The sequence below is a fragment of the Orbilia oligospora genome (assembly GCF_000225545.1).
Source record: "Orbilia oligospora ATCC 24927 unplaced genomic scaffold scaffold00215, whole genome shotgun sequence".
NCBI lineage: Eukaryota > Fungi > Ascomycota > Orbiliomycetes > Orbiliales > Orbiliaceae > Orbilia > Orbilia oligospora.
In genome coordinates, this window is record NW_011645772.1 from 1,577,203 (window position 1) to 1,598,032 (window position 20,830).

A 20,830-nucleotide genomic window follows, 5' to 3' on the forward strand; every position below is an offset into this window, starting at 1 on the left:
TGTGATCAAAGTACGCGTATCCGGGAAATTAATGTTTAAACGGAGAAACCAAAAGTGGCGGTGCGGGCTGTAAATTTGTGGAGATTGAATGCTGCATAAAAAAAGATTACAATTAAAGTTTGGCAAAGTATCATCAATTTATAGTCGGTTGCCCTCTGCAAGTCGCGCTCTAGACTTTCCGTGATCCTTTTTTTTAAAAAAAATACAGGTTTGATCGCGGTTCTAGCCGCTGGGGGTAGCCGGGTATTCAAGTCGTAGCTACGGCTTATTTCGACTTGATGGTTTTTTTTCTGTGACCTTGCAAGCTAAGTTTGTTACCTAATATCGCGGCGTCAGAATTTTTTGTTGCAAACGGAACTTATCTCTAAGACACTACCGAGGTCCGAATTTACGGACAGGACGGACCGGAGTATAATCGGGTGATTAGGCTACGACATACATAAGCATCTGAGCTCTGGGATAGGATTTCTAATCTTAATGCTGACTTCATATTCCCAAGAATTTAATACTTCCGCGAAGCGGAAATTGGTCTTCTAGGCCTCCGTCATGTAGATCTAAGAAATCATCTGAGTGTGAGGTGAGACCTACGTACATGCATACATTGAAAAATATACAACAAATATTTGTGTTGTCACCTTCATTCCGTTCTGTGGGTTTGATTGGAGCCGACGCAAACGACGACGTTACGCACTGGACTGTCGACGAAGATTGTAGCCTGGGCAAGGCCAATCCAGGCAAAAGAGCTAATCTTTAAATCCCGATGATCTATTGTTTGATCCTAATTATATGGTGTAACCTACAAGTTCCAACACGGTTCAGGGTAATTAGTTCATTCAACAATCTCAGTGATAAATATACACACGTGCACGCATGCCGGGTGCATGTGTGCGCACGGTGTGTATTGAGGCCCTGGTTCGCGATCTCGTGGACACGTATTGTCTATTATCTCTCTCACGAGGTGGTACGAAATGAGTTTCAAGAGTGATGTAAAATTCAAGACTAAATTTATAGGTTGTTTTACGACTCTAGTATAGCTACAGTGACAATGGATCAATGCACGATGTATCGATATATCGATAGCTTGATATGTGAGATTCCGCAGGTACGCAGAGTAACTATACAATGGTTAGATCTCTGGTGACGAGACCAGTTTAAATCTGATCAGTTTTCGATTCGGTCTAAAAGCTTTAAAAGCGCCTTGCATAAGTAATTTTCACCGCAAACACCTACCAAAAGTATATTAATAAGTTGACATGGCTGAGTAAATCGTTTACGTCGAGGATAAAGGAATCCGAAAAATACTTGAGCTCGAGCCCGAGCTATGGCTCTTTTGGGGTACGGATATATATATCCTTTGCGACGTCAACCAAATGCTGAGCTGAGAGCTGCAGGAACCTATTGTGCGATGTCGATCCGATTCTTTCGCGGGATCTTTTTTATTTCTATGTAACAATCTGTATGTACATGTATGGGTTAGCCAAATTAATGATAGATTTTTACTGGGGCCTCTGGAGCGATTTGGATTGGGGATGTACAGCGGCTGTAACTAAAAACTAAAAGTTCTCAGAACTAGCCCTATTATCTTTCAACCTCGGTTCTATTTACAGGATCCTGGACATCTCAGCTCAGTTTTTGCTTATTTTCTTGTTCGTGATAGCTAGGCTTGATTATTTCAAAGCTTCATCATCAAATTTGTACATATACGAAGGTGATAGAACGGAAGATGAGTGGGGAGATGTGAGCCGCAATATATTGATAGGAGTCAACGAGAGATCTCCAAGAGAAGGTAGGCGCGCGGGCTTGGCTACGAGACAATTAACGCTTCGTTCTCAATTTGATATAATCAAGACATTCGCAAATACACAGGGAAGGGTTATTAGGGGGGGGTCTAATCCTATAAACATTAGAACTCGAGCAACATATTCGAATGTTGTCTCGTACCATTCGAGTGGAAATTCACCATAAAAGTTTCATCATATTATATTAGGGTATGGATTTCATATATTAGTGGAGTACTTCGGATAGATAAGTGTTGTGTTTTTCGTGTTGGGATGTTGTCTGGCAGCGCGTAGGGTGACACCAAGTCTTCTGCCAAATAGGGGAATGCGCAAGTGATTTACGCTAATCGGATTAAAAGGAACCCTTGATATGCTTAAATGTGGGACATATGCTACCAATTGAACTTGTGCTTGAGCCGATGGGATGGTATGAGATGCTATATATTGTTCCTTTATATTTTTAATCATATCAATACACTTATACAATTATATATGCCTATCAAACATGTAATTACCTTTATTGGGCTACCTAGCTTCGAAACTACTATAGAACAACTATACTAGCTAACTTGGCTAGGGAGGGATATGAGGGGAAAGTTATCGACTCAATGATTTTAAACACTGCTCTTCACGTTTGCCCGCACTCGTGGTTAATTGGCGTCTGGGAACGAGACTACTCTGTGTTCGCCCTATGTATACGGATCTAAAAGCTACGATAATATAATATCAAATTCGAAACTACCCAAATAAATAGTTTTTTAATAATATGGGACATGCGTGCACCCTACATCCCGCCTAAGCACCTACGTGGATATGAGCCGTATCATTACCGAATCCCCCCCCTAGGCAGTCTTCGTGACCTCAGCATGTTGTGCTACTCCGTCATCCTTCTCTTTAATCTCCTCGGTCCTTTCATCCAATTCGTCACGGAGGCGGGCAATGTGCTGCTTGCTCCACCCTGGAACCCACCATGAAGAATCGAACAGTTGATCCATATTCTCTAGCGGAACTCGACTAGTTTCCGGAAGGATACAGTAAAAGAAGATTGCGTTGGTGAAATTGGCAATGATGAAGAACATAAAGTACTTCCAGCCGACGTTTTGGAGAGCGATGGGTGAAACTTGTCCAATCAAGGTGTTTGTACTAGTTTTTGGAACATCGGCCTAAATTAGTAGTTGTGCAAATGGATTCGGGGCTATCGCGGAACATACGCAAAGGAGGTCATTGTTGCAATTGCAACACCCTTGGATCTTGTTGCAGTATTAAAAATCTCGGCCTGGATTCATACAAAAATAGGAGTCAGCATAGGTTCCACAAATTGTCAAGACCTCAGGCCGGGAGCTGCAATTTTTTTATTTTTAAAAAAAAGACTATCATGGATCTAGGATCTTCCGTACCGGGATAATCCAGGATAATGGTCCACATGCAAAAGAGAAAGAGAATTGATAGAGCCATGTCTAAAACCATTACGTTACGTATTAGCAAGGCCAAGTATCAATCATCCGGTTTGGATTATTATTTTCAATGACCTGTATCATACCATTATTATGAACGCCCAGTGCGCCCCAGTCGCATCTGTCCGTCCTCCGTATTCGGCAACTAAAGCAGTCACGATGATCCAAGCAACCATGTTGACAAGATTACCTAGAATCAAAACCCATCTCCTGCCAAAGCGGTCTATATTCCGTTGTTGTTAGAAAATTTAAGGAGTACTATTATAGAATAATATTGCATTTAGCAAAGGGGCCCAGTTACTTACCGATGAACATGATGCAACAGAATTGAGCGACAAGTGCGATAATGGAGTTGATGGCTTGTAATAGAAGCGTGGTGCTAGTGCTAATGCCAATTTCTTTGAAGATGGATGGCGCATAATACTGAATAAAGCTGACACCAGTCATCTGAATACTCCCTTGGACGCTGACGGCGATGAAAAGCCTCTTGAAGTTAAGTTTATCTGTAATCAACTGAGACCATTTCTTTGCTTCGCTGTCGTGCTCAGTAGTTATGCTCATTTGGATAGCCTCAAACTCTGCCCTGACAAAAGCGTCCGTTTCATCACCATTTGAATGGAGCTGAGCTAAGACAGCAAGGCCTTTCTCTGTTCTTCCCTTGTCGATTAACCAACGAGGCGACTCTGGCATGAAGAAAATGCAGGTCCCCAATATAATGGCCGGAACCATTTGTAAGGCTAACGGAATCCGCCATTGACTATCATCACTTAAGTGGATATATGTACCGTATCCAGCCCAGGTTGCTAAAAGGGCGCCGATACCCAGCATGAACTGCTGCAATGCAGTAATCCGACCACGGATGGAGGGGTGAGCAAGCTCTGCTTGATACAAAGGTACGATCATAACCAAAATGCCGACACTTTAGATTTTTCGTAGTATTAGCGGAGTACGTTTAATGGTTATAGATACGAACACGAAGGAATATTATCTAGATTGATCTAACGATAGGGGAGGGTACTTACCCAGCTCCCGTGATAGCCCTACCAGACCAAAGGTATGCCAATGTCTATAAATTGGTATACTCTGTTTAGCTATGAAACGGCCATGACGTCAACATCTAGCATGCTGAAATATCAACATACCTGGGCTGCAGTCTGTAAACAAGCCCCCAACAGGAATATAACGGTGGCGATAGAGATTGTAATACGACGACCGTACCAGTCCGATATGTGGCCGGCAATGAATGCGCCAATAAATCCACCTCCAGTAAATGTTGAGACAACAGCACCACTAATCCAAAATACATGTTACTTTATTTCATTTGATGAGTATGGAGGTTAACCGATTAGCTGCTCACATTTCGTCAGGGTCATTTCCGAATCTCGAAATAAAGGTCTCGCATTGAACAACTTCAGCAATGACACCCTTGAGAACGTCAAATCAAACTATTAACTTAATTCCCGAGGGAGCTTCAGAGTAAAGCAAATTTGTATTGCAAAGGATGATGAACTAACCAAATCGTAACCGAATAAAAAAGACCCCAAGGAAGCAAAAACTCCCACGAGGAATTGGTACCATTTTGGTGGTAGAGGCATGGTACCGATGTACTCGAATTGGATGGACGATCAATATTATTGAATCTCCAGAGTTATGGGGGAGACAGGTGTATAGCGCCATGGCCATTTGCGGGGAACCATCGCTTTATGTATTGTCGATCACCATCTGGATTTCGGCTTTCGAGCTCGGAAGAATAACCCACGGTCGACATGTTAATTGCTGGAATTTCCAATCATGGGAGGGCCGGGCGTTCAAACTTGCAATTAATTAGTTGTCACTCTGGGACTTACTAAGCTGCTGCAATATATCGCATGACTATTATGAACCTCGGTACTCATCCGCGCTATGAAGTCTCAAATAAACTTCAATGCTAACTATGTTGCCATTGAATGAATGGGCGCGGGGTTTCGTCCAACAAGCTATCCATGATATCGGATATCCATATGGGTCCACAATTGCACAATATGAGTACTTACCTGGCTAGAGTCTTTCTAGATCATTTTTGAATTTATTAGGATGGAGGTCGAAAAACTAGTTGGCACGATAGGCTTGATTCATGCGTGTATGTGTGTAAAACTACGAAGATATGTGAACCCGAACGGGGTATATGACTCCGAGACACGATATATGCTGATCTCCAGAGTATCCTGCATATGACTATTATTTAACGGTATTATGGATGAGATAAACTCTTGTTGCATTCTGCGCTCATGCACCATGAAACCAAGGTCGAAAATATTAACTTAAGACGCTATGTTTTTCCATCAATAAGAAGCTGAGACTGGGTATATCCGACATGGGTCCTTGAGTTCGGCTCGCATCTCGACACGAAAACTCCCTGCATTCGCTTGACGTCAGCCGAACTTTCAGAAACCTTAACATTACATATGCATATGATAGACAAACTTCTCCGCATTTTGCTCCAGACCGGGTGAGAATTCGGCATCCAACCCACATTGGGGTATTGCGAACAGACGGCTCGGAAAGATTTAGGCTAATCCATGGTAACTCCGGTTATTTCCCAGCTTTAAGTGTGGGGTTTGGGATGGGGAATGGATCCTCTGCCGCCAGTTCGGCGTAATCAAGCTTGTCAGAAAGGCTTATTTCAATGACTAGTCGAGTTGTATCACTAAATTAGGACACTTTAAATTAATGTATTCTTACAATGGGGATTTTTGGTGGGGAGTTAGTGAGCTGTTATTCCGGTCAAAATGCTTTCCTTAGATTATTGTAATGAATTTAAAGCTGACCCATGGCTTCTCTGAAATATCTGCTGGATAGAGATATATACTCTTTCACAACCAATATATCCACAACAGAGCTGCGACTAGCTATATGTTAGTCCATACATTCGGCGAATTTGCGAAATGACCACCTTCACAAAAATCTCAAGTAGAACGGAGGCCTCAATACTTATTGATGGCCGCCGTGCACTCTATGATATCGACCCTCTAATATACTCTGGTTTCACGGAGTAAGTTTGTTAATCATTCAAAAATATGAATTTAAGTTTGAATACTGCTGTCATATGAGGTTGGGGTTGGTACTGTTGCTTACATTTTTTTGGTCTCAACGAAATAGGCACATGGGAAGATGTATCTATGGCGGGATTTATGACCCAGGGAATCCCCTCTCCGATTCAAAAGGGTTTCGAAAGGACGTTATGGATGCACTCCGAGATCTTAAAGTGCCATGTTTTCGATACCCGGGAGGGAACTTCGTTTGCACATATTCTTGGTTGGATGGTGTTGGGCCCCGTGAAGCCCGGCCAAAACGCCCAGAGCTTGCCTGGAAGGGTGTCGAAAGTAATCAATTCGGGACGGATGATTTCATGGAGTGGTGCCAGGCGCTTGGGGCTGAACCATATATTTGTCTAAACATGGCAACTGGGACCCTCATGGAAGGTTTGTGATGCCATACAACTACCAACTATTTGGGTTGGATTAATCCAGAGCTAAATAAACAATATATATGTGAAATAGCCTTAGGATGGCTAGAGTATTGTAACTCTGATCAGGATACTTATTACGCAAACCTGCGGCGAAAAAATGGAAGGGATAAGCCTTATAAAGTAAAATATTGGGCACTTGGAAACGAGATGTGGGGCCCGTGGTATGTATTGAAGTTTTCGCACAGAAGCTGATCCCAAGCTAGCTACGTATATCTTACTAAATTTTCAATCCGTAATCCATGAAGGCAAGTCGGGCAAATGACGAAAGAAGATTATGCAAAGAAAGCGCATCAGTGGGGAAAGGGTACGGAAGCCAAGATTTACCACTTCATATTCTTTTGTTTGCTGACTCGACAGCTTTCACAGCCCTAAAGCTCCTTGATCCAAGCATAAAACTTATTCTGTGTGGAGAGAACGGCACTAGCGATTGGGATAGATATGTTCTCCAGAATTCCATTGAATATATCGATATGCACTCTATTCACATATATACTGCCGACCCTGAGCATGTTCCGAATGTTATAGCCCCGCTATCCGCAGAGCGTGCGATCGAAGTAACAGCTTCATTAATCGACCTTGCACGCATCAACAATCGTTTGACGAATCCGCCAACTTCTGATAATCATATCATTCACAAACCGACAATTTGTTTCGACGAATGGAATGTTTGGATGTATACGCGCGCTCCTGGAGACCAGGGTGCGGAGGAGAGCTATACTCTATCAGATGCATTAGCAGTTGGCGTATGGCTAAATGTTTTCATCCGCCAGGCAAGGTACTTAGGGATGGCGAATATAGCACAATCAGTGAATGTAATATCTCCATTGATGACAACCAAGGGAGGCATTGTCAGACAGACGTCATACTATGTTCTCTATCTTTTCTCTAACTATATGAGAGGGAAAACTTTGGGGGTCCACCTTAGCGCTGGAACATATGAAGGCAGAACAGTGCCGGAATGGATCGGTACAACAATGGAAGTGCCCTGGCTCGACGTCTCTGGCGCTATTTCCGAAGATGGAACGATAAACCTAAGCGTGGTTAATATTTCGGAAGATGAAGATATTCTGACACAGTTATCTATCGCGGAGGGCACGAAGGTCCAGGTTTTTAGAATTGGGGGAAGTAGGTTCAAGATAACTGATACTAATATGGCTGGAGAAGAAGTCATAAAAATCCAAGAGGATACCTGGTCAGCAAGTGGAAATTATAATTTTGAGAAGAGGAGTTATACCCTCCTTCGTTGGAGATAAACCTATCCTTGACGCTGTGCGATTTAGTTCTGGTTGTTTTAGCTAGAAAAAGTCGGCTTGGAGTTTCAAGATGCACCAACTTAGCGTAACCTGGGTATGCGTACACTGTTGCCTGGTGGTTTAGTTTAAGAGCAAACATAAATATGAAAGCTTCAAAGGCCTGTTGATGTTGTCTGGTAATACTATTTCTTCGGCCTCATCGTCCACCTTCCTTCGATCAGCCGTGACTACATGCAAGACTGGTCGACCTTAACCGGCGGCTCACTTTGATGCGGATTGTTGGATATTTTGCGTTGTCTACTTTTCCACACGTTTCGAGCTTCTGCGATTCGCCACGCAAGCAACTTTGTCAGCAACAAGATACGCGTCAGAAAAGTGGTTACGAATCCGCGCCCCGGGCTTCTTTTATAAGTACGGGCTTTCGCAGACCATCAGACGAAGCTGCATTACCTCGAGTTGCGGCAAATTTTCTAGTGCGGTGGCGGTGCGGTCCAGTGCTGTATACAACTGTGTATCTGTGCCTGCGCCTATAGCTAATAGCGCACCAATTGAATCTCAAAATCCCACCCTCTTCAAGCTTCAACACGACAACGTCTTAGACCAGGCTAATATAATTCATCAACTACATCCGCAACCATGGCCGACGAAGCAAAGGAACTGAACCTTCTCAAAAACGTCGAGAACAGGATCGTCTTTGCCCAAAATGATGCGGCTCTCCAGGTAAATTGCAGCGTAGAATCGCCACTATTGGGAAGCCGTAACATACATACTTATGTTGCTGTTGTGTCTAGACGATTTTGAAGACGTTTCTATGTCCGATGCTCCTGAAGCTTGAGTCACCCCATGCGGCCGTGCGAGAGAAAACCATCTCGATATGCCAGCATATTAACACTAGGATCAAGCCATCTGGCATACAACTCCCCGTTGCCGCTTTGTTGGCCCAGTTCCAAGGCGCAAATTCCGGTCTTCTTCTCAAGAATTTCGATCTGATGTATATACAAAGGGGCCTGGAAAGAGTTCCAACCGATGTAAGTATATCAAAATCCAACAAAATATGGGATTATAAACATATTTGACTGATGCTGACTCCAAATAGGAATTGAAACCACTATTACCCGGGATTTTGCATGCATTTGATGAGATATCAGCGGGCCACTCCCGAACAATGTTTCAAATACTGCTTAATACCCTCTCACAGCTACCCTCGCCTCCCGCAAGAGGTAGCCCCGCTGCTGCTGAATACCGGCAACTGCTCGACCTTGGCAATCATGAAAAAGCAACCGTGTTCCTGTCCCAAAAGTTCGAAGATCTTTTGTTGTTAATATTAACTCCGTTCCAATCCACCGAAACGGGGCCCGGTCTATCTTGCCCAGGCCTGTCTGCTGAACGATTTGAATTCCTCACATTGGGGAAAAAGGAGACGTTTTCGCATTCACGTTTATCGAGCATCAAGCAGAGAGTGTTGGAATTCATCGCTGTAGCAGGGTTCTCAGATAGGGACCTTTATTTCCCTTTTCTCGTCGCCGCTGGCTCTGACTCCGGGTCTCAGCTCATAAATCTTGGCGAAGATGGTTTGAAAAGGCTGACTGTCGATCTTGATCATCTGGAAATTTCGGATACAACGAAGCCAGATGAGAAACTTATGAAACCGAATGAGACGGGAGTTTACATTATCCAGAAGCTCTATAACCTTTACCTCGGTATTCCTGAGACGAATACCTCTGCTGCGAGAGCTAGCCTCAAAAGTAGAGTTCTCAACATTCTATCGAAATCAATACTTGCCTTGAAAGAAGAAGTCGTCTCTCCTACGAAAGTCCAGCGTCTGGTAGAGGAAGGGCTTTTAGGCGACAATGCGGAGTACAATTTCAAATTTAGATCCTCGGTGTTTGCCTTCTTAGTCCACGTTACTCGTTTGGGTGGCGATAGCCTTATCCAAACTGTTGGCTATGTCATTGTAGAGAATATTCGAACCTGGATATATGCTGATGGATGGCCAAGAAGTACATCGGTTAACACTAGTCAGCTTTCAAACCATCTAAGATCGCAAGGTTATATCACAATCGGTCTCCTTGCTCGGAGGGTACCGGCTTTTATTGTGGAGAATGATTTACAGATTTTGAGATTTCTTCTTTCTGCGGTCCGAGGCGAGACTAAAGAGATGAGGTCTTCGGCAGAAGAAGCAATCAGTTCGATACTACCGTGCTTTTCCCTGATGACTCGGACCCAACGGAAAGACGTCAAGGAACTCGCATTCCAAAGTCTCCTGGAGGACGCTGATACCTCAGGGTGGGGGTCGTATCTCAAAATCGCAAATAGAGCCTCGTCCTTTGGAGATCCTGTCAGGATTTGGATGTGTCTTCTAGCCTGTGCTACGATAGGTGCTAGGAGCACTAAAGCTTCGCGAGATCTTATAGATGATGGGAGAAAAGCATTGCATCCCTACTGGTTCGGCATTTTGCATCCACGGGCCAAATTGAATAACGGAAGCAACCCTAAAGTCGAGACAACTTCCGACGACGGCAAGATGGATATTGACCAAGAAACCCCGGAAGCCGAAGAAGCAAAATTTCAACCTTTGCTTACCTTTCTTCTTTCGAATGATGCTCGACTTCCCAACGCTTTCGAGAACAGACTTACAACCGCTAGATCAGTCTATGGTGTCCCGATTTTCGTGCTACCTGAGATGGTTACGTTTCTTCGGAGTGTACTATTGATTAATTGCCTAGAGTATGGCGTATCGACTGAACAACCTGAAGGCAAAGGCACGGAAGATGCGCTTCTTGTTGATGGAGATTGGGATGACAAGATAAGCAGTGAATTGGCTACTTCGGACCAAATGCGGACTTTCGTTCGCCGATATATTGAGAATACTGGTGTGACCTCCAATTATTTCGAACTGCTTCTTCGAGCGCTCCTAGATACATCCGACGCTCCAACATTTGGCAACATTTTGATGGAGTTCTTTCCTCTGCTTTCTTGGCAAATTTTGGAACGTCTACTCAGAATATCTAGCCAAAATCAATGGGCTGAGCTTAACCGAATGGTTTGGCAAGGGAAACGTGCAGAGAGAGAGTCAGCATCCTACCTACTCGGCATGTTCAAGGCACTATCACCAATTGATCATGATGGAGTACAGACCAAAGAGTGGCTAGATCTTCATATATCCCGAATCACATCGTGGGAGTCCTGCCCGACGACAGTAAGTTTCCTACTTTCGTAATCTCCCCCCAACATAAGCTCTAATCTAAAGTTTTATATAGGAATCAAATCGAACGCATGGATCGATTATCGCCATCTCGTATTACTTTTCTCGGTTAAATGTCGAGGCTCCTTATAAGAGTACGGTGGCATCTGCTAGTACTGGGGAGGTTTCAAAAGCAATATCAGCTTACATAGACATCACTATCAACTCTCGAGATACTGAGTTTCGCGACGCTGCTATCGTAGCGTTGACGCAACTTTGTTATTTCAAAGTTGTTCAACCATCCCAAGTTGAGAAGGATTCGGAACTCTTTGAAAAACTTAGAGCTCTTGGGAAATCTGGGCATGAAAAGGCAATAATTGCTCTCGGAGCATTCAGTCTCGTATACCCGGCTCCTCATAATCCTGACGGGCCAACAGAGGAAAAGGACAAAATCACAAAGATAAAAGAAATCCTAACTAGTGTTCATGACAATAAAATGCCTGAGCTCTCATTCGCCACTGGTGAAGCATTGTCCATTTTGGCGGCTGGATGGGACTCGCAAATACTCGCAAGGAAAATGGATCTTGTTGATGGAAAAGTTTCTGCAGCGGGCCTCGGAGAGAGAGAGGACGGTCAAATACTGAGAAATCTCGTTTCAGAGTTGCTTGAAATGCGAAAAAAGGGCGGAAGTGCGAGCTTTCGGAAAGCAGCTTGTGTCTGGCTCCTCAGTATGGTGCAGTACTGCGGACATTTAGATCAAGTTCGCGAACGGTTCGAGGATATCCATACCGCCTTTAGGTTATACTTAACAGATCGAGAAGAATTCGTTCAAGAGACCGCTTCTCGTGGTCTGACGAAAGTCTACGAACTCGGAGACAAAAGCCTAAAAGAAGAGCTTGTTAGGAATCTCGTTTCCTCGTTCACTGGAACAACGAAAACACTAGCAGGCCAGGTGCAAGCAGATACTCAATTGTTTGAGCCCGGCGCGCTGCCAACTGGCGACGGATCCGTCTCAACTTACAAAGATATATTGTCTTTAGCGTCGGAAGTGGGAGACTCGAGTCTTGTCTACAAGTTCATGTCATTGGCATCTCATTCTGCTATGTGGTCTAGCCGGGCAGCTTTTGGGCGATTTGGCTTGGGAACTATCATGTCGAATTCTGAAGAAATGTTCGCAGAGAACCCAAAACTTTATGCTAAGCTTTTTAGATACCGGTTTGACCCCAATCCAAACGTACAACGGTCAATGAACGATATCTGGAAAGCCTTGGTCAAAAACCCAAGCGCTACAATTGACAAGTATTTCGATAATATTATGGAGGACCTTCTGAAGACGATCATTGATAGAGAGTGGAGAACAAGAGAAGCAAGCTGTGGGGCAATTGCTGATTTAATTCAAGGCCGGCAACCCTCTCAAGTAAGCAGCTTGGCCCTGTAGTGTTCCTGTCTCCTGACTAATTAAATATCTGGTGCTAGTACGAAAAACATATCCAAAACATCTGGACTATGAGTTTTAAAGTCCTTGACGACATCAAAGCTTCGGTTCGGGAAGCGGCAATGAAACTGTGCCGAACTTTAACCAAGTCTCTCATCCACACGGTTTCTGATGAGCACAATACATCTCCAAAGGATGCCAAAAAGGCGCTGGATAATATTATGCCCTTCTTGATGGGACCTAACGGCCTCGAGAACCAGGCAGAGGATGCCCAAATGTTGGCATTGAGTAAGTCCTCAACTAAATACTTGGGAACTTGATTCATCTAACATTACTGATATCTCGTTTAAAGAAACCCTTCTTGACTTAGTCAAAAAATGTGGGCGTGTTTTACGGCCATATGTGCCAGATATGATTGATCAATTCTTGAATCTACTCAGCTCCTTAGAACCACAAGCAATTAATTATCTACACCTCAATGCTGCGAAGTACAACCTGACAGAAGACAAGGTAATATTCCTAATCCGTGTATTTCGAACTACACAGTAACAAGGGGTTTCTCTAGATCGATGCCGCCAGATTATCTAGCGTTCGCACATCGCCTATGATGTGAGTTGATTGTTCAATTGAGAACGACAAAGAGTTCTTAACATTTTCTCTCGTTCTTACATTTTTTCTCCTTCTACAGGGACGCTATCGAAAGTTGTTTGGACATCGCGGACGCAGATGTCATGAAGGTGTTTATCCCAAGGTTGAACAAAGCTATTAAGAAAGTCGTCGGGATGCCATCGAAAGTCGGCTGTAGTAGAGTCGTCGTCACTTTGGTAATTCGCCATAGCTTTCTCTTTAGGCCTTACGCAAATGATACCCTAAAGGTGATGTCCGCCGCCCTTGTGGATAGGAATGAAACAGTATCGGCATCGTATGCTGCTGCTTGTGGTTATCTTGCAAGACTTGCTAGCGATGAAGCCGTCATCAAACTTTTGCAATATGCCCAGAAGCTTTATTTTGAGCAACAAGGTATTTAAAGCATTTTCCACTCTATTTTGGGAATTAGCGACTTAAACTTGAAATTAGAGGAGCGAATGCGGGTATTATCTGCGTCGGTGTTGAATGCTATTTCAAAACAGTAAGTGGGTCGTTGGCTCACGGGAAACTCCGGTTAGGACTAAGGGCTAACTTAAGTTACTAACTACTTACGCAAAGTGCCTCGGATCGATTTCAGGCTCTTGCTTCAGATATTCTCCCATTTGCATTTATTGCAAAACATGATCCGGAAGAATCTGTTGCGGAAGAATATTCAAAATGTTGGTCCGACAATACGGGGGGCTCTGGGGCGGTAAAACTCTATCTGCCTGAGATCGCGGCTCTCGCTGGTGCCCATCTTGATTCAGCGAGATGGACGATTAAACAGACTGCAGCATTGTCAATCGCAGATATATGCGTTGTACTAGGTATCCCTGTTCCACAGGTATGGCTGCCACATGCTATGTTCCACAACTGACGGGTTCCATGGGCAGGCCCAGATCTCACCCAAGAACAACTCGATGTTGTGTATCCCCTTGCAGTCCGTAGTGTTGCAGGGAAGAGCTATCCGTCGAAGTACAGGGTCCTTGAAGGATTTGCAGCCCTTTGCACCTCGCCGAAGTTTACGGAGACCCAGAAACTCAAAGAAGTTTCGAAGGTGAGTTGAACATCAACCTAGTAAACCGGGCTTTCCTAGAACAAAAACAAGCTAATATATTTTAACTACAGATTTTTCTTCGGGAGGCTAATCGAAATAATAAAGATTACCGCCCGCACGCATTTGACAGCTTGGCAAAGTTTTTGAGGGTTCAAAGTGAGACAAATCTGTACGACGAAGTAGTGGACATCGTAGGAAACGTGTTTGAAGCCGGTGCAATTACCGACGAGGATGAAATGGACACAGACACCCATGGTAAATCATCAGAGAGGCTGTGAGTGGAGAAAATTTTCCGAACCTTTCAGTTGTGGCAGCTGAACTTATCCTAATCCGATGTTAGGTGGCAAATTACGCTAGCAAGTAGTCTTCAGCTTTTAGCTTCGAGCATGCACAAAAGATACCCAGATTCAGGTAGGTTTAAACGAGCACGAGCGCCCTTCCCCCTTCAGCTCATGCGTAGACGGGCTGTGAAAAGCGTGCCAATCTCCTGCTTGCTGACGCAATATTTTATTTTCTTTTCACTGCAGCCTCACAAGTGGAGACCCTCCTTGCGTTGGTCGAAAAACAATTACTGCCTAGTTGTAGCCGGGATGTGAAAACAGCAGCAATCGAGCTTGTCGAACGGATTTTAAGTCGTCTGCAAGATAACGGGCCATCAACTGCCGTCTCGCCTGTGGACCCGAAGACATGGAACAAGTCTCTCGTGCAGCTTTGGACTAACCTCAACCTGGTCTCAAAGGGGGCAAGTTCGGAGAATGAAAAAATTCGAAAGGAACTAAAAGCCGCCACAGAAAAACTGTGCATATGGATGGGAAGGTTGCAAGTCGATGGGGATAGCATCTCGGAATTGGTGCAAGCCCGGGATCAGGTTAACCAATTCCTTGGGCAGTCATAAGTCATCGGATAAAGAATGCAACGATTGGCTCGTGAACCTGCTTTAGCGAGGCTCTGCCTCCCACCGTTTCATATAGAGGAAGGCTTTGCAACACGCCATCATGAGTAAATAACAATAATATCTTCAAGTTATCACAGGAAAAATTTTCCACCTGGGATCATGCTTCTTTTAGGTATTACCCCGTAAATTAAGATCGTTGCTTTTGCTCGGAAGTAACCTGTCGAAAGGGGATCTAGATTTGACAGCGTGACTATGTCATAGGTAAACTGGTCTTGAGATCATGTACTTACTTGCTGACAAAATTCTTCAAAACATCCAAATGCATTTACCAGGCACCCAGGATTCTAATACATACATCCCAGGAAGTAACCGCACAAATGCAGGCGACTCCGAAATCGCCTCCACGCGCACATCAGAATCACCTCGCACATCAAGCGTCTAGTCCAAATCAGTGCTGGTTGGTATGTAACCTTTTCGATTTCGATTGAAGCGTCATAGACTCCTCTTTGTAGCATACAGGAGTGGTTGATGATCGGAGGATAGTGGGGTGGCGTTTTCCGAGTACGAGCTGATGCTCCCACCGCTCAAATCGTGCGACACAACTGACAAGCAATGCAGCCGCTGGAGGCGACCCGCCCAAATGGAGCGCTTGGGCTGAGGAATTTGAATCCCAGGGGCCATGGCCATTAGCATTAATACTATTTCGAATGTTCGCAAAATTAATTGAAACTCTTGCCGACTGCATGCTGTGTTCAGGATTATGATTTCAGGGTCCTGCACGAGGTTCCAACTCGCTCTATTCTCGCTCGACTCCACAGAAATGAATCAGGAACACGCAAGCTGGCTGCACCTGAAATTTTCCCCAAAAGGGTAGTCATGTAGGTACCCCAAACCCAGTGCACCAGTCTTAGTCGTCGATAAGCTCCAGAGCTTTTGCTTCTTATCCACTAAAACCTGGGTTCGGATCGTTGTCGCACCATGCAGTTGGCCAACGACATTAGAGACACCCACACACGCCCACATCCATCCACATCTGTATTCCTGCGGGGGTTAGCAATTAGCAATTGGAATAGACGCAAGAAGAAGAAAAATAAAATACCAAGAAGAAGCAAGGCATGAAACTGTCCGACCTAAACTTCTTTGAAAATTTTCTCCACAGGCTCTCCCATTCTGCGAACCACCTGCGCACTAAACTATGTACCAGGTTATTAGATGACCGAGCATTTATATGCAGCAAGGGCAATGGACGTCCGAATGGCTGGTTAGTCTACCAATCGCAAATGGTCTGTGCAGGCAGGCAGGCAGGCGTCAGCGGGATGCCAAACTTTCTTTCTGTTGTGCATGCCCACCCGAGGAGCGAAGGTTCTGCTTAGCTGCTGGTGAACTTGGTCACATCCTTGTAGCGTACATGTAATAATGTACCATTGAAGGAGAGAGCTGTCACTGCCTGATCTCATTCCTTCTTCCTAGGCCTTTCGATTTTCTCCTTCCCTGCCCTGGAAAGTTACCTAAATTTGCTAAAAAGTTTTAAATGTCAGTACTCAAGTAGGTAAGTAGGTGAATGGATGGCAAAGCTGCTAGTCGACTCGACTCGAGTTTCTGGGTTTTATAATTTATATCAGGGGAGCCGGACGTACATCTTGCTCGTGACGTTTTCACTCCCTTTCTAAACTAAAACCTCCTAACTCCTGCGTTCGAGATCCTCTCCTCGCCGTGAATCTCTGCGGTATTAGTCCTAGGATCTCCTCAATCAATTCAGCCAGTCCCCGTTCCCTCAATCAGGCCCCCAGCTATGGTTCTCCATTAGAACGGATGGAAATCGAACATCCTGGGAAACCCGCCCCGAAAGTAAATTAAGCAGCGTGGGACAACTCACAAGCCTAGGGTCAGACCACCCCTCCTCGGGACCCGCCAGTATTATTATTATTGACAGCAATTGCAACGGCTCGAGCCCTATTTGTGGCTTTAACGAATTTATTATCAATTCTATCTATTGTTGTTAACTTAAGCCATCGCCGGGTTCCACTGTGCCTGATCTGATCTGGGACGCGCACTGGATTGCTGAATCCAGCAAATCATCTTGTGGGCTCCTGCAAGCCATGTTTTAAAGCCACCCCAGTATTGGTTCACTTTGTGGATAATCCCATTTGGAAGTATTATCATATTTTCATTTAACGAAGGGCCTCTTTTACCGTCTATGGAAGATCCCAGCCCATGACTCGCCAATATCAAAACCTATAGTTTAACCCAGATACTACATACAAGGTAATTCAGATTCTGGTTCTTTATTTTCCCCATCGAAATGTTTTTCTCGCCCGCCTAGTTTTTGTCCTTGCAAAAAAAACTAAAACCCCGGTGCTCCTTTTTTCGATTTGCTCAAAACCATTGGGTTGGACGGTCTCGAATCGGATTTGTCTATTTTACCATTTGTCTTGCTAGCTCACACATGGATTTGCTCTTCCTCCTTTGTAACACCATGCTAATGGCTCCTACCTCCTCCTACAGCACTCAACAACCGTAGCCGTCTCTCTCTTTAAAATCCTGGAAGCTATCTACAGTATGGATAGAGGACGGAAAGGTCGTCGGCACTCGGTGCCCCATGTTCAGATGAGGGAGGATGGCGGTAGTGGAAATATAAGCTCCTCGTCACGCTCTAAGCTCGCAATTATAGCTCCACGCAACGAGAAGGATAAGGGAATTGGCCCATCTCGGTCTCCGAAGGATGGTGTCTTCAAGGATAGATTGCCACCCCGTTCTCGGACTGGTTGTTGGTATGTGGCTTTTTCATCCGTTTTCTAATCCTTTTTTTTGCCTCCACGTTGAACGATAATTAACTGGACGGCCCTTGGTAGGACTTGTCGAGTATGCCTTTCTGACTATCTAGGGAATGTACGTGGCGGTTTTTCGTTTCTCGCTAACATCTTTGTATCATCACTCTTATAGACTCGAAAAGTGAAATGTAGTGAGGAACATCCCGTCTGTAGCGTAAGTTCTGCCCTACACTTTGGATCAAAAAATCAACTCGCTTGAGGGAGCTTCGAAGAAGCTAATGATCAGTCTAGCAATGTGCTCGGCTACAGCATCAGTGTGACTATCATCCGAGGCTCTCCTTCCGTGATGATACCCGTCGTATCGTAGATCGGATGCCTGAAGTCTCCACCGTCGGGAGCGTAACATGGGACCGTGAGTATCTTCCATAGCCTGCCATTTGTCCGATTGTATACTCCCTCGGGCCGAACTTACAATACTCTGATAGGGAAAGCACGCTTGAGACGGACCTCGATCATTGCAAGAGAGCCCGCGATTAGCCCGGAAGCTCTTGCATTGCCACCTTTCCATCAGCTAGGGAACGACGAGGAACGAGAATTGAAAGCTTCGACTCGACCACCTGCGACTTTCAATCTTGTACTCACACAGGAGAGCTTCGAAAATCAAGAAAATGACGTCGAGGTAAAGACGGAATACGACGCAAACGACTTAGCCTCACCACTGAGGGAGAAAATAAAAGTTGAGGACGATGTGAGCCCAATTTCTGAACGGATTCCGTCTTTCAGACGGACTTTGGTGAATCAAGCGATTTCTTCGTCCCCGAGTATGGCGTCCGATCCCGACATTGTAATTCTGGCACGATTCGAAGAACCTGCAATTAATCTGCCCAAACCTGCTTCACTCACACCGACCACAAATAGCTCTGCAGGCCGACGCCTGTCTGTTGCTTCTGTCCGTTCCGCTGGCCAAAGTTCGACTGCGACATCTAAAAGCTCGCCCCAACTAGATGGTCCGAAAATCTTACCAACTGTTATTCCAAAAGAAGAGCCTGTCCATGTTCATCTACCATTTTCGATACCAGATTATGGCCTCACACTCAATCCAACGGACTCTCTTTACTTGAATTACTATCGAAGCTATGTTTCGCAACATGTTTTCCATGTTAGGGGCGTTGGAAGTATCTGGAATCCAGCGTCGATTCACGGCGAGGACTTTTTCGACTTGGAGGCCACTAGATTTCCGCCGGTAGGTACGCCGTATTTGTGATAGGAGGACTGGTTGGGATAGTGCAGTTGTGGTATACTAATTGCTCAGCAGCTTTTTCATGCGATGATGGCAGTGTCAGCTTTCAGTTTCGAGCACAGGAGTCCAAATGGGAACAACTTTGTCCAGTCTTTACAACATTACCAAGCTGTTCTACCGGCCCTACAATCCAGCCTATCGAGCCCAGTCGACTTAACATCGGACGGGATTATTTACACACATTTCTTTCTTTTGCTCTATGAAGTTAGTTTCCTAGCCTTTTTTACGATTATTTTATTCCTAAACCTTATTACTCACCGGCTTCCAGATTGCAGCAGCGGAAGCTGGACGGCCGAATCTATGGCAACAACATCTATCTCAGCTACGCAGTTTCCTCTTCGAAAGGGTTTTGCACGATACTTCGGGAGCGACCCCGTTTATCATCTGGTACTTGGTTGCAATCGATGTTATCTCCTCGCTAGCAGGGGTTGAAGACGGGGATCTTACAGAATCTTTCTTGAGAAGCCATCTTATCACGGATTTCAAGAAAACTTTTGCGCCCAGCGCAGTAGCGGACGGTCTTTCGATATATTCTTCACCGGCTCACCAAGCATTAGAAAGCGAGGCGTTTCTTCAAGCTCTTTCTTTGAATCAGGAACTAATCCTTCTGGGATCGACGATTGCGAAAACTCGGATTGCATTGAAAACATCGACTCCATTAGTCACAGAATATGGGTCGGACGACGCTTGTTCAAGCTCAGATATACAAGCCTCGGTTAGAGAATCGCAAATTCACCAGATTTTAGAGGAGCTACAGCGAGTTTGGATATTCCATCAAAATGGGATGACGAATCTAGCAACAGAAACGGATAGCGCAATGTCCACCCGGCTCACGGTTCTTCAAAGCCAGGTATAACTCTATTGAGACGCCACGTTATTTTGTTTTATTTTTCTCGATTTTTTTACCTAAATATTCTAACGGTTTATACTTTTATCACATTTTAGGCGAAACTCTTTTACCACGCACTTAATCTTTATGCTAGGACTAGCATGTGGCCCAACCAGACACGAGAAACTGCAGACGTTGAGACTAATTCAAATGAAATCGCCCTTTCGATCCGAGCCATCATGTCAGAATCCGCACAGGTTCTCAACAACCCAGCAGTTTTCTTCAGCACGGGCTTTCTCATATTCCCTCTTTTCATGGCGGGTATCTCAGCAACTGACGCACGAGACCAAGCATGGGTCCTTGACGCCCTTACTCGAGCGGGCGTTCACACAGTCGGCCGCAATTGTACCGTCGTAAAATCAGCTCTACAAACAATTTACCAACATCAGAATCAAAACGCCGCCTTGCATCCGGTTGGAGCCGTTGCCTCCACCAGCAGGTCATGGCAAGATATCCTTTGCGGTTTCGGAGTCCAAGTGGCACTTTTTGGGTTTTAATTTAATTTACTACATGGCAGGCAGGGGAAATTTTTATATACTATAAATACGGTTCAAACTTGGGAGAAGGGGGGGGGGCTATATCCTTTCGACAGCGAACATTCAACAGTACAACTGTCCGTCTTCTAAAGCGGTCTTTTTTTTCTCATTGCAATTGTTTTTCTTTCCATGTTATTCCATAG

The 20,830-nt window shown here is 44.7% G+C and overlaps 4 protein-coding genes across 4 annotated transcripts; 3 read left to right on the top strand and 1 right to left on the bottom strand.

Moving 5' to 3' along the window:
- Window positions 1–2,620: 2,620 nt before the first annotated feature.
- Window positions 2,621–4,827, bottom strand: AOL_s00215g457 (uncharacterized protein; the record flags this gene model as incomplete). The annotated part of the gene is made up of 9 exons (XM_011129659.1): window positions 2,621–2,921; window positions 2,990–3,054; window positions 3,176–3,235; window positions 3,319–3,455; window positions 3,538–4,151; window positions 4,255–4,298; window positions 4,375–4,522; window positions 4,590–4,657; window positions 4,747–4,827. 9 exons carry the CDS (start codon window positions 4,825–4,827, stop codon window positions 2,621–2,623), a joined length of 1,518 nt encoding a protein of 505 aa, XP_011127961.1.
- Window positions 4,828–6,156: 1,329 nt separating this feature from the next.
- Window positions 6,157–7,993, top strand: AOL_s00215g458 (uncharacterized protein; the record flags this gene model as incomplete). Its single annotated transcript, XM_011129660.1, has 5 exons — window positions 6,157–6,263; window positions 6,371–6,693; window positions 6,772–6,901; window positions 6,986–7,044; window positions 7,107–7,993. 5 exons carry the CDS (start codon window positions 6,157–6,159, stop codon window positions 7,991–7,993), a joined length of 1,506 nt encoding a protein of 501 aa, XP_011127962.1.
- Window positions 7,994–8,629: 636 nt separating this feature from the next.
- AOL_s00215g459 (uncharacterized protein) lies at window positions 8,630–15,191 on the top strand (the record flags this gene model as incomplete). Its single annotated transcript, XM_011129661.1, has 14 exons — window positions 8,630–8,713; window positions 8,785–9,021; window positions 9,090–11,192; window positions 11,254–12,594; window positions 12,654–12,900; window positions 12,965–13,122; window positions 13,178–13,221; window positions 13,301–13,632; window positions 13,690–13,741; window positions 13,819–14,066; window positions 14,133–14,296; window positions 14,368–14,570; window positions 14,637–14,707; window positions 14,824–15,191. The coding sequence occupies 14 exons, from the start codon at window positions 8,630–8,632 to the stop codon at window positions 15,189–15,191; spliced, it is 5,652 nt and encodes a 1,883-aa protein (XP_011127963.1).
- A 2,559-nt stretch (window positions 15,192–17,750) lies between these two features.
- AOL_s00215g460 (uncharacterized protein) lies at window positions 17,751–20,648 on the top strand (the record flags this gene model as incomplete). The annotated part of the gene is made up of 7 exons (XM_011129662.1): window positions 17,751–17,962; window positions 18,155–18,176; window positions 18,254–18,374; window positions 18,448–19,205; window positions 19,278–19,466; window positions 19,531–20,112; window positions 20,208–20,648. The coding sequence occupies 7 exons, from the start codon at window positions 17,751–17,753 to the stop codon at window positions 20,646–20,648; spliced, it is 2,325 nt and encodes a 774-aa protein (XP_011127964.1).
- Between the last annotated feature and the right edge of the window lie 182 nt (window positions 20,649–20,830).